Source organism: Lygodium microphyllum, chromosome 5 (genome assembly GCF_053477565.2).
Source record: "Lygodium microphyllum isolate KBCC chromosome 5, Lygodium_microphyllum_v1.1.10, whole genome shotgun sequence".
Taxonomy (NCBI): Eukaryota; Viridiplantae; Streptophyta; class Polypodiopsida; order Schizaeales; family Lygodiaceae; genus Lygodium; species Lygodium microphyllum.
Genome location: NC_141139.1, coordinates 34,610,934 through 34,624,529, shown reverse-complemented (window position 1 = coordinate 34,624,529; position 13,596 = coordinate 34,610,934). Strand labels below are relative to the sequence as shown.

At 42.0% G+C, this 13,596-nt stretch overlaps 1 protein-coding gene across 2 annotated transcripts in view; it reads left to right on the top strand.

Moving 5' to 3' along the window:
* Positions 1 to 2,112: 2,112 nt before the first annotated feature.
* LOC148035679 (RAF-like serine/threonine-protein kinase PRAF) overlaps positions 2,113 to 13,596 on the top strand; it is a 61,830-nt gene continuing 50,346 nt past the window's right edge. The window contains exons 1-8 of one of the 2 annotated variants that reach the window (XM_087677690.1): positions 2,113 to 2,685; positions 2,796 to 3,017; positions 3,159 to 3,606; positions 3,703 to 7,026; positions 7,120 to 7,227; positions 8,690 to 8,842; positions 8,925 to 9,047; positions 9,183 to 9,324. In XM_087677690.1, the coding sequence (XP_087533816.1) occupies positions 3,214 to 3,606; positions 3,703 to 7,026; positions 7,120 to 7,227; positions 8,690 to 8,842; positions 8,925 to 9,047; positions 9,183 to 9,191 (4,110 nt within the window). In that variant the 5' untranslated portion in view covers positions 2,113 to 2,685; positions 2,796 to 3,017; positions 3,159 to 3,213 and the 3' untranslated portion in view covers positions 9,192 to 9,324. Of the gene's footprint in view, positions 2,686 to 2,795; positions 3,018 to 3,158; positions 3,607 to 3,702; positions 7,027 to 7,119; positions 7,228 to 8,689; positions 8,843 to 8,924; positions 9,089 to 9,182; positions 9,331 to 13,596 lie in introns of those variants that run through there. The other variant, XM_087677688.1, reaches the window with a different exon arrangement.

Below are 13,596 nucleotides of genomic sequence, written 5' to 3'. Positions count from 1 at the left end.
ACATTGTAATGTTACCTTGGTATGCTTGCTATATGGCCCATAGAGTTTGTGCATAGTCTTTCTTTAGCTTCTTACCATATGAATATAAATATATAAGAAACAATAAGACACATTATTTGGTAAAATGTATTTGTATAATTGAAGCCTTGAAATCATAGAATGTGTTTTCTTGGCTAAAAGTCTTGAAATCTTCGGAAGGTACCAATTGAGAGAGAGAGAGAGAGAGAGAGAGAGAGAGAGAGAGAGAGAGAGAGAGAGAGATCTTTTGCCACTAAGGTAGGGATGTTTATACATAATTTTGAATTAACTTTATGCTTGATTGCTCCTCATTTACTAATTATAACAATTCTTTTAATACAAGTTCCTAAAAAATATTGTTTACCAAATTGACTTACTTCAAGTTATGCAATTCCTTTTAATAATTAGCACACTATCGAATCTTACTACTATATTATTTTAGCTATAGGTTCGGAAAGCCCCGAACCTCCAGAGGGCTTCCCGAACCTATCCCCTTTTCCAAACCTCCATTCCCTTCCCCTCCCCTCTCTCTCACGTCTAAAATCTCATTTTCTCTTCCCTCTCCCTTTTTTCATTAAAGCCTCCCCTCCCCCCCCCACATAGTGAGAGAATTATAGAGAGAGGAAATATAAAATTTAAAAGAAAGAAAGAGAATTATAGAGAGATGATATATAATTTAAGAGAGAAAGAGAGAGGAAAAGAAAAAAGGAAAAGAGGAGAGAGGGGGGAGAGAGATAGAGAGAAGAAAATGAGAGAGAGAAAATAAGAAGAAGAAAAAGAATTTGAACACAGAGAGAATTATAGAGAGAGGAAAGATAAAATTTAAAAGAATGAGAGAAAAATTTAAGGAGAAAAAAAGAAAAAGAAAAAAGAGAAACTTTCTTTTTAATTAAAATAGAGAGAGAGAGATATATATATATATATATATATATATATATATATATATATAGAGCAAAAAAAAGAAGAAGAGGAGAGGGAGGGAGAGAGGGGGGAATAGAGAGAGGAAATATAAAATTTAAGAGAGAGGGAGAGAGAGAGAGAGAGAGGAAAAGAGAGGAGAGAGGGGGGAGAGATACATAGAGAAGAAAATGAGAGAGAAAATAAGAAGAAGAGAGAATTTGAACACAAAGAGAGAATTATAGAGAGAGGAAATATAAAACTTAAAAGGAAGAGAGAAAAAAAAATTAAAGAGAGAGAGAGAGAGAGAGAGAGAAGAAGAAGAAGAAGAAAAAGAAGAAGAATAAGAAGAAGAAAGAGGAAGAGAGATGGGGAAAAAGAGAAAAGAGAAAAGCCTTTTTAAAATTTAAATATTTTTAGAGAGAGAGAGAGAGAGAGAGAGAGAGAGAGAGAGAGAGAGATGATATAATTTAAAAGAGAGAGGAGGGAAGAAAAAGATAAAATTTAAAAGAGAGAGAGGGAGAGAAGAAAAAACAGAAAATTAAGAGAAAGGAAAGAAGAAGAAAAGAGAGAGAGAGAGAGAGAGAGAGAGAGAGAGAGAATTTGGAGGGGAGAGAGAGAGAGAGGAAAAAGAGGAAAGAGAAAGATGAGAAATGGATTGTTGAGCGAAGTTGTCGTGCGATAGCACAGCGACTTCGCTCGCCACTTTGAGGCAGCGAAGCGGCCTAGCTTTAATTAGCACACAATCGAATTAGTATCAATTGTGATTATGTGTTTAATAAAATGGTATGCATTGAAATGGGATGTTGGTTCATCATGCTCTTCTTTTACGGTGCACATATGTGTGCATATGCATGCTACACATATATCTATATCAAGAATGGAAGTCACAGGCTACCCACACATGAACATCCATACACGTCCAAACACACCTAGACGCACACATAAGATACCATAGCATGCACATGCAAAAGTGCATCATTATGTCATTTTAAGCATACAAGTTTCATTTATTGTGATCAAAGGGAGCTCACAAAGTCAAAGTGCATGAGGTGCAGCATTAAGTAGTTACGTGCAAACCCGAAGTGATCAAGATGTAGCCTCGTGCGGTTGATGCATAGTGTGGTTGTGCATTTTAATGTGCCCATAGTTTAGGAAGGTTCAAGGGGCCCGTCCCACCGGTGCAGCCATTGATGATTGCACTATTCTTCTCCGGGAAGGAAGAACCTTCTGATGAGTTCACACATGGAAGTCCGTGGACGTCTATGTATACTACACATAACCAGGGCGGTTTACGTGAAAACACACGACGAGAAAACACAGGGGGGCTTACGAGGAGTCCTCTCTTGCACACCGCCCGCTCTTCCCAGCACAGTAGCACGTTCGAAGGCTCAAAGAAAAGAAACGAAAGCAGGAGATGGCGGACGAGAACGACCGGGGGTGGCGTCGTGCCATTGTATGCATGGTAGCACCCTTTCTTTGAGGAACGCCTCATGATATTCTTCTGCGAGGTCTCAGCAAACGGCTCGGCGTACTTCAGACCACACCTCGGCGCGCAGCCCGTAGACAAGCCGCATTGCGTGACGTAAGAGCTGTGCGCCTGCCACCGAAAAGCTTGCATCTTGGAAAGAACACAACGTTTCGTCTCCCCGCGCTCCTCTTTCTTTGATGATCCATGGATGCTTAGCTTTGCTGCCAGGGTCGCCATTTTCGGCACACAAGCTGGCGCTGGCATGGTAGACCGCCTCGAGAAATCATCTTTGGCTCATGGTAATGGCAAGAGTCACAGTTACGTCTATTACTGCAGTCCCAGTGTAAATTTCCATTGTGAAAGATTTCTTGTATGTTATTAATCCTTGCATCTTCTGCAAGGAATCCAGATGCTGGCTGGTCATACTGGTAGGAGGCTACATTCTTGGTTGCAATACCTTGTGCCAGGTAGCTGAAGCAAGCATCTCTCTTCGGGGATGTTCTGCGGTATAAGAGCCTGGAAACAATACACTCAATTTCAGGTTTCACTTGTACACATATGCAAATTCATTGAGTGTAGCCTGGATTCCCCTTAGAAAAAGGAGGTGTGTGGACAATAACGGAACTTGCAGGTAAACTGCATGTTTAAAACATGCAACAGACTTGTCTGGAAGATAAAGATGGTTGCTTTAGAGAGAGAGCGCCTTATATTTAAACAATTTTCACTCTTGTGATGGCGACTGATGTCAATGAAAATTTCTCCTGTGGGACAGCTTCATTGGGAGCTGGTGAAGGTCAATAATCGGAAGGCTCAAGTTTTGGTAAGTAATGTCTGCCCAAGGACAGCAGTTTCCTACAGGAGGATCAGATGCAACTCCTGGGGTTGGTCTGAGCACATCAAGCCTTTCTGTTCCAGTTGCTCCTCCTTTAGAACCACAATATCGCCCCCCTCTATGTCCTATTATTGTCAAGTTGCCTGGTACCGTATCAGGGGAGAGTATCGGAACTGGGGATGCTCTAATGCATAACTTCTCTCCTAGGCGCATGCTACAAAACATGGTGCAACCAGTCAGAGCCTTTCAGCAGACTGCAGTTCATTCTGGTGGTGGTGACCAGTCAGGTTCTCATCAGTATGAAGATTTTGCAGGGATATTAGGAGACAGATTGATGTCTGGAGGCATCTCAGATGCATCCATTTCTGCATCCTCAGATAAACCACAGGTTCGTGCTCACAGTCTCATGTTCTAAATTGTTGCTTTTGTTGTATGTAGGCTTTTGAACACTAAGAATAGGGGCTGACAATGTTCAAACGCCCAGTTTGTTTCATCTGGAAGTAGTTCTTTGGGGGAGCATTCAGGACCACGGCTCAAATTAATGTGCAGTTTTGGTGGTAAAATAGTTCCTAGACCAGGCGATGGGAAGCTGCGATATGTGGGAGGTGACACACGGATAGTCTCAATTAATCGTCATACAAATTACATCAATCTGATGCGCAAGATGAGGCAGGTTTATGGACGAGGTGTTCTGTTAAAGTATCAGCTGCCAAATGAAGACCTAGATGCACTTATCTCTGTATCATCAGATGAAGATGTTGAAAATATGATAGAGGAGTACGAGAAGTTGGAAGCTTGTGATACTTACTCTAGGTTACGGATCTTTCTGTTCTTGCCAGCTGAATATGAGGTGAATCAGTTGAATGATGTGGTGGACTCAAACCATACAGATCAATGGTATGTTGAAGCCATCAATGGAATACCAGAATCTCGATTGGTGAAGCATATTGACATCGTCACTGTCAGTTGTTCAAATACTTTGACAGGCGTTGGGACTTCAGACACCTGGACTGCACCACGAAGTGTCAAGAATGTATGTGTGGCATTGCCAGTGGCTCCAGCTCCTCAAGGTACTGCCACATGCATTATCAAGTCAACTCCTGCAGGTATGCCTGCAGCAAATAAGCAAATGATGTCAAGAGTGTCATCAGCAACATCAGTGCCATCATCACCTACAGTATTATCTCAACCATTTCAGACCAGGCAGGGTGCTGTCTCAGATATCACTTTCCAGCTGTATCCAGATCAATTAGCCAAAGCACCTATTGGTCATTTGCAGGAGGCACAGTGCTTTGATGTTGGCTATCAGGAGAATGAAGGTGCTGGATCAGCATCATCTTCGTTGAGTTCTCAGCATGATGGACCTTATCAGCCCTTTGAGTCAAAGAGGATGATGGACCTCTCCTTGTTTGCTCAGCAAGAGGTTACATCATCAGAACCACCTTGTCAGCCAGATCAATTGCATATGGCAGAAATGCCCAGCATCAACCCTTACTTAAGAGTGCCAAGGGTACGCTCACACAATAATTTGATGCCTCTGCAACATCAGCAGACAGAAGTTGAGGCTCTGACTGCAGCTATTGACAGACCGCTGGAACATCGCTTTCCTGATGTGCCATATCCACATTTGGATGTCCAGCAGGCTTATACCTTACAGCAGGAAGTATCATCACCCCAGGTTTCTGGGCAACACCCTTCAGAAGTCAGAAGCCAAAGCTATCAGAGATTGGACTTGGTACACTTGGCTTCATCAGAGAAAGCACACGCTTATCAACCATCCTCCCATCAGCATGCTATCTCACATTACTATCTTCCTGTAACAAGTAATGACTTACCACCAGACAAGTCATTTGAACAGTCCATGCCAATAGCTTACAGGCCTATTGCTGTACAACCTATCAGTAGCACATATGGTAATGAGACTGGCCTTGTTTCAACCATGAGCCCAGGATCAGCTCCAACGTCACCTCGTGTGGTGTTTCAGGAAAGCAAAATAGACGAGTGCATACTTCAACAGTATTTTCCTGGCCTGCGGGGTGCCATAGGAGGTCACATTGGACAACTGTCACATGCCAGGACAAGTGTGCAACCTCACAGTGAACTTGCAAATAGTGTGTTAAAGCATTCGAACTTTCAAGGGGAACCTCATGACCAGTGTCTCAATGTAATGGACGGGCCTATCCAACAACATCCTCTAGTGACCATGTTGAAAATGGATAGGCTATCACAAACAAGCTCTCCATGTCTGAAATGTGAAGGAGGGTCCTTGCCAGGCTGCTTGTCAGACACACTGATACGGCCCTTGACACCAGCTCGTACAGGTACTAATCTCAATCAAGATCAGGCTACAGTTCCTACAGACCTTGACTTTGCCAACAGAAGTGATCAAGAACATGTGCATCAGCTTGAAGATGGGTTCAGTGTTCAGTCACAGTATCAACCCATTGATTGGGCTTGGGAAAGGACACAACATGAGAACACAGTAACTGGTTGGACACAAGTAAGTCACATAGAGACAAGGGGGGATCCTGGCATAGGTGGGAATAATGGCGGACCTTTTGTTCGGGCAGGTGGTGTAAGGCTGAATGTCTCAAATGCATCCCTTTACAGTACAGCAACAAGTAATCCTCATGACCAGTTAAACCCATCCATGACCCATCGGATGGCATCAGCTGCTGTTACAAGGCCTACATCAGGCGAGACAGGGTTCTTGGATTCTTCGCAGTCAATTTGGTTCAGAAACCCAGAAGCTGATGATTTAAGTACACAGGTTGTGCAGGTAGGGAGTAGGGATGTATCTGCAGTTTCTTCAAACATTGACGAAACACCTGGTCTAGATGTTCTTTCAGTGACCTCAAACCAAAAGCTGGATGATAAAGCATACACGGAGCTTTTGTTGCCCCGGCGGCTTTTACCCACCACACTACCTAGTGCAAGCAGGTCTGATTCTACACTCACAGTTAGCATTGAAGAAAGCAAGTGGGTGAGAGGTTTTGACAAACCTGAAGCAAAGGATGATACAGCACGAAACTTGGGCAAAGATGCCTCTGACATTACTCCAAGCTTAGATAGTGGGACAAGTAGGGCTGCCAGCAGTAGAGCGAGTGCTGTATGTGATTACAATGCACCATCTCTTGATACAGCCAGTGAGAAAGTATGGAAGAAGAGCTTGATAGATGCTGATACTTCTTTCTCTACATTGCAGGCAAGTGTGTCAACTTGCATGTGTTATCCTGGTCAACGGGATCCCTTGGCCTTGGGACTGGAGTCTCTATCAAGTGTTGTCACCTCAGCTTCTTGTATTTCAGCATGTGCTGTAGGCTCATCATCGATAGTCAGTCCTACTGTCTCTGTAAATTTGGAGGTGGCTACAGCCTCCACATCTTCCCATTTAGCAGAATTTGTCAATCAGTCAATTCACAATAATGTTGTCCCCTTTCAGTTGAAGGAAGATCGGGAGAAGTCTCACATTAAAGCAGAATCAGTATATTCAGAGAAGACACTGCAACCCAATGCACCTGCTACTGTACTTGAAGGCTTAACCCAGGGAGTGAATGTCACAGATCTAAGAGGGGATTTTCCGAAGTTTGATTCTGATACGCTGGTAGGAAGCATGGGAGTTAATGATCAGACAGTGCAGAATACAGATGATCAGCTGACACTCTACCCTGCTCCGACTTTATCTATACAGAATTGGGAAGAGTCTTTGGTAAGTGCTAAGTTGGAGCACAAATCTGTTGAAGTTGACTTCTCTGCCAAGGATTGCTCAAGCGACATGATACTGCATAGCATTGAGAAGCGAGTGGCGGTGAGATACTGGCTTCTTTTCTAGAAAACATCGTTCTTCAAGGCAGATAGTCATGCCTATAATTGTGCATAACAAATGGTTCTGATATTGCAGGAATTAGAAATAGCGATAGAAGAAGTGAGTGCAGATGATCCTGTTGTAGACAAGTCATTGAGTCCTGCAGCACTTGCAGAAGCAGAGGCCATCACACGAGGCTTGCAGGTACTTAGTTCAGTTGTTCCTTGGCTCAGGATGTGATATGTGTTTGGTCTCATTGACTTCGGTTTTTTATAGGTGTCTCTTTTAATTTCTTTAATCATGTGACGACCTAGTTGAACTCATTGGGCTTTTTGTTGGCATCTCTGACTGTCTCACTTCCACTTTGTTGTTGGCTCTTTTACCTTTCCATTTGTATCGTCGAGGGGTTAACAGGGTGTCCATTTTCTTTTAATGAATTTAAGTTCCTGTTTTGGCAAAAACAAAAATAAACACTCGGTATGAAAAGTTATTAGACTATGAGCATCCTATCTTGCAGCATCAATACAAGGTGACAAGGCAGCAAAGGAACCATTGTGAATGCCAGCAAAGGCTGTAAGCCTACTCTATGGTCAAAGAATTCTGTATCTGATACATAAAGGGAGATGCCAGTAGGGACAAGCTAGAGATGTCAGTGTAGGGACTAAGACAACTTTGTCTGGTTTCTTTCTTTATATTCTTGTTATTGTCACTTCAATTTTAAAAGCCTGTTACTGGTTCTTTGCTCTTTTATCGCTAGAGCATCCAGTGTTGGCACTATATGACTCTCTTGCTCATTCCACAGAGTCTTGACTATTCTTCTGTGACTTGTTTTCAACATAGTGTCTTTTGCATGCATGATGGTACATCTGCATACTTGGTTCCAGAGGGTATAACCCTAGTATGTTGTACTGCATCAAGATCGAGTGGGTCAGTATAACATTGTGTGGGCTTTGTGGCATTAGAAGCAAGTGGCATCTATTATGAGACGCAACAATCAAGATGGGTTGGATGGCTCTGAACACCTTACGAAACGTGTCAGATGTTTGAGTTTTACACAGGCACACCACACAAGAAAAAACTGATTATTGTAGGGCCCCTCTTGATTGGGTCACATAGAGTCTTGCCTGTATGTCCGTGGCTTTTCTGACAGCGTGTCTCTGATACATCTGCATGTTGGATTACAGAGGGTATGACTCAAGTTTTCCATACAGCACCAAGACTCATCATGTAACATCAGGGGATACATTGTCATAGAACCAAGATGGGTTTATGATGTGACCACCCTGAAAAATGTGTGAGATCTTTGAATTTAGACAGGCATGGTAGAAGCAGAAAAAACTCATTTCGATGAGAAACATAGTCTTTCTGTCAAAAGCAGGTCGAGGTGAAGAAACTTGGAAGAATGAAAACAAACAGCCAGGAACAGCAGTAAAGCCACAGTTGGATTCCTGCCCTTGGCTGGTTCTTGCAAGTGGAATTTGTATTTGTTTGCTTGGGTGCATTTGTCAGTGGGGCCACAACCATTAAGAGTTGGGGTTTGAACATAGTTCATACTCATTGTTTTTGCTATGTTATGTATATTGTCTAAAGTCAGGTTCATTATTTGTCCTCTGTTGGTGATTTGCTTGGTGTGTGTGCACTTCTAAAATGCTATCATCATTTGCAGACGATAAAGAATTCGGACTTGGAAGAACTACGTGAGTTGGGGACTGGTACTTTTGGCACAGTCTATCATGGAAAATGGCGTGGGACTGATGTAGCGATCAAGCGTATCAAATCAAGTTGCTTTACTGGCAGGCCTTCAGAGAGGGAACGACTGGTACTTTATGTGTTCAGGAATGCTTGTAACAATTGAGTCTCACAGGTGATGATGCCTGCTTGACAGCTTTTTCTTTTCTTAGCTTTGCGATTTTTGGAGGGAAGCATATATTCTTGGGCAACTACACCATCCGAATGTGGTTGCATTTTATGGAGTGGTTCCTGATGGGCCTGGTGGCACTTTGGCGACTGTTACTGAGTACATGGTGAATGGATCTCTCAAGCAGGTTCTACATAAAAAAGATAGGTAGCAAGAGCTTGACAAGTGGTATGGTAATACATATGTGCCGGTGAGGTGGCCCTATTGTCCTGTCTCCTGACCTTTGCTACTACCTTTGTAGGACCATTGATCGCAGAAAGCGCTTATTGATCATTATGGATGCAGCTTTTGGTATGGAATATCTGCATGGAAAGAATATTGTGCATTTTGATTTAAAATGTGAGAATCTGCTTGTAAACATGAAGGATCCACAACGACCTATTTGCAAGGTGGGTATGCCTATGTTGGTCAACAACATTTGACTATTTTAAGCTATTAACATTTTCAAAGTGTGCTGCTTTAATAATGTTCTCGTGTGGATGGACTGCTTAGGCTTCTATTAGGTAGAACAATATGATATGCATGCTTAGTGCTACACCCATTGGGTTTGTGTTGCTCACTGTTTGTCCACTACTGCTGTCTGATGGTCGATGCTCTAGGTATGTGCTTGGAGGGAGCTTCTTAATATTGTTTAGAGAATTGGTCAGTTGCTTTTCATTTTTAAGGTTCCATATTGACGACTTATGGCACTAGATGTGATCTTTGACAACCTCCCTCCACCCCCATCCCCACCCCCACACAACAAAAACCAGAAAAGAAAAGAAAAAAAAGAAAAAAGAAGAAGAAGAACCCTTCTTCTCTTCCCTTTTGGGGTGGCCTTTTCTCCTGTCTGCTTCTTTTTAGATTTCCTGCAAAGCTTCCCTGGAGCCGGCCTGTTCTGGCAGTTCAATGGCAAGGCATCCATCTTAGTTGATCAGATTCAGCTGGGGGCTGTAGGGACACCTGGATGTATTAGATGAGTTTTGGGCCTCAGCATCAACTTGCATGGTCTGGAGAGGTGTCCAGAATATGCAGCCATGCAACACTTTGTCTATGACTGCCTTTTGGGCACAAGGGCTTATGGATGACTAGACTCATGCCTGAATACACAGGAAGACATGAAGGAAGCCTTACATCATACACATTGAGTTTCAGCAGCCGTGATTATGATTGAGTTGCCATATTTGGAATAGATACCTATTTTTGGCATCAAAATAGGATGCAGACCTTCCTGGGGGTCACCAACGTGCTTGTCAGAGATGACCACTATGATTGTCTCTGTTTAGCAGTCCCTTGTTCTTTTACAGTGACATTGCTTTGCAGGTGTCCTGAAGCACAGAAAATCAATCTGCCATATTGGGGATTTTTCTGCAGTTTTTGTATCAGTGCTTTACAAGTAGCTAGTCTAATGGCTGAAAACAATGACGATTTATTTGACACATGGTCTGCAGAGGATACATTGGATGGCTGTAACTATTGTATATGGGCATACATTGGATGCATGACCAGCATTCATTCTACGAAACCCATACACAACAGGGTGTATAGATGCATTACTGTACATGTCAGTTTGTGCCCTAGGCATCACACCAACATTGCTATGCATGGGGTTTTACATTCCACTTGCCATACTTGGATACATTGGGCCTTCTATTCCATGCATTGCTTGCTGTGTACCAAAAGGATTTGGGCCACACATATATTAGCAGTTTAGTCAGCTCATGAAGGAAGCTTGGGCATGTGCAATTGTGGGCTGGACATTTTAGACTATTTTATGTATCTTTTATTGTCATTATTTTGGTGATTTAGGCCATTTACTGCTAGCTGACTGCATCTTGATGCTGGCCGATCTGTTATTTTCTTGGCATTATTTTATGTCTATATATTCGACTCCCTCCTCCTCAATTTGTATCATCATCCACTTGTAGATTCTTAGTGTAGGTCCTGTTGGAGAGAGGGAGCCAATGCTAGTGCCCACGTAGCCAATGACTCACTGTTGTATGCGACTATCTCATGTTTGGTATATGGGTTCCATTTCCCGAGCGTATCTATTTCTCCATTTGTAATGTTCTTTTGTTTTCTCTTTTCTCTTGTGTTGTGTTGTCACGAGGACGTGAAATTTTGATGCTTTGCTTATTAAGTGTTTATCAAATGTGCAAATGTGAGATACACATTTGATGTGCTAGTTAGTTATTTCACAATGACAGGCCAAGGACCTCGAGATGTCAATTGGTGCCAAGGGCAAAAGTTGTAATAAGTTATGCCTGATAGGTACTAGGTTGTATCCAGTGTAAGCTCAACACGGATAGTAAGCTAAGAATGAGGGAATTGTACAAGAGGTGAGTCCTTTTAGGTCTCTTGAAGATGATGACCAGCAATAAGGAAGAGGAATTCAATGACGAGTTTAAAGATCAGCTAAGGATAGTAGTTGAAATGTTTGTGCGATTGGCAAATGATCCTCAGTTCATGTGCTTTTTGAACCCCTTGAAAAAGGGCAACAAAGGTAAAAAGAGGAAATTGTTTTTTAAAGCTTCAAGACAACAAGATGCATCGAAGGAAGAGACAATATAGCAACATGATGTTCTAAATGTGGATAGTGAGCAATCAATGCTAGGAAGGCCAACTTGGTAGTGCCAATCCATACGGTTATTGATTGCTTCATTGGCATAAGCAAATGATGTGAGTGGAGCAATCAATGTACATGTAAGGCCAACTTGGTAGTGCCAATCCATTCAGTTATGGATAGCAAGGCATGTATGCTAATGTGGGTCACTTGGGATACTTTGGCGGTGTCTCAGTTTTCCAAGAAATGGTTGATAATGCTTTAGCTATGGTAATGTAAGGACCGAATGTATTTGTTATGCAGCTACCTATGCATGGATGCAAGGCCCAATGTTCTAGATACGGCAAGTGGAATGTAGAACTCTATGTATAGTAATGTTGGTATGATGCCTTGGGCACAAAGTAGGAAGTTTGGCAATGCATATATGTAGCCCACTATGTTTGGGACTCATGGTATTAATGTTGGTCATAGAAATGCTCTATATAGTGTTGGTCATGAGGAAATTGCAGCTATAAATGCATGCAATGTATGGGAAAATGTATCTTGGTATGATCGGTAATATGCAAATTCCCATGCATAGTCACCTTGCAATAGTTCAAAGTATGCAAACATGAATGTTTCCTAATGTATTTGATGCTCCTAGTATGTCAGGTATACATGAGGGGCTAGTCAACTAGATGTGAGGTTTCATGCTGGTTAAGATAGAATTGTAGCAATGTGAAAGTACAAAGGATCTCCATGCTCCAGAGAGAGAAATGCCTAGAACCTAGTGGAGGTTCCAAGGCAAGTGAAGTTAGAGGTAAAGTTTCCATGTGCTTAAACCATTTCTTTTTTCTTACTTCATAATTTAACCAATACTACTATATGTTCATCGAATCTTGATAAACTATGCGATCATGGACTAAGCTCTATCATGGGAGAGAAGTACTCATGGAAATCCCTCTTCTAGGTAGTCTATCTTTGTCCAACTACTATCGTTGGGTTTTGCTCATAAGAGTTCCTGACTCTAGTAGCAATTTTTATTATAATTTTTTTAAAAATAGAAATGCACAAAGTTAGAATATACGAGGGGCACCTGAGCTTGGACTGATGAAGATGGAGCCTTGCTAGCTTTGGCAATCTCTTATCCCGCTCTAGCATTGCTATTCTTATGTTGCTATTCTTGGGTGCCATCACAACCTTCATACTCCTTTGGCTCTTTTCCTGCTCCTTTGTAACACTCCTTAGCTTTGATACTAATCACGATCCTTGAAATAGAACTTGGGCTAAAGATAAAAGGGCTAATTGACTTGGATGTGGGAGTGCTTTAGCAAATGCTTGTGGATATATATAGAGGGTTGAAATGGTGCTTTGAATTAGAAGGCAGATTTAGGGTGGGATAGAGGGCTAGAGTTTAGGTAAATTTGGTAATAGTCATGGGCTATTCCTAGGTAGTTCGAGATGGAAATTCTCCTTGAATTTCTCTAGCAATGAGATGGGGTTAAGAAATAGATGGAGATGGGAGTTGGTAGGGGGTTAATGGAATTACAATAGGAGTTGATATTGGTGTATCCAATGATCCAATTGATGGTGTAATGGGGAGTTGGTAGACTGAGGGGGAAAGATCAATGAGAAGGGCGGAGATATAGAGGAGATAGGCCGATTGAAGAAGTCAATGTAATTTTTCAATTTTGCATGCTCCAAGAGCCTTCTTGCCCCCCCCTCACCTTCTCTCTCTCTGCGTGCAATTTGAAGCGGTGGATCAACCTTAATTGCTCAGCAAGGCTACTTATATAGTCCTCATTACTATTGTTGTGATGAGATGAGAGGATGTCGAACTAATGCTTTCTTTTTTTTTTTTTTGTATTTTTGGGGGGCGAGGGGGAGCTCCCTCTCCCTCTTATGTTTTCTCTGGCTTCAGTCATGTTGATCTCCAACTGATCAGTGTTCTCTCTCTCCTTCAGTTGATGGCAGTAGATTAATCATCTCCTCCTCCTCTTGAATCAACATGACAGTCCTACAATTTGAACGTGTTGATGAAGATGCTGATAAAAACGAAAATCTTTTAAGATTTTTTAAATATTGTAAGCTTTGCCATTTTTATTACTAAGTTTTTTTTCTTCTTTCTTTCTTA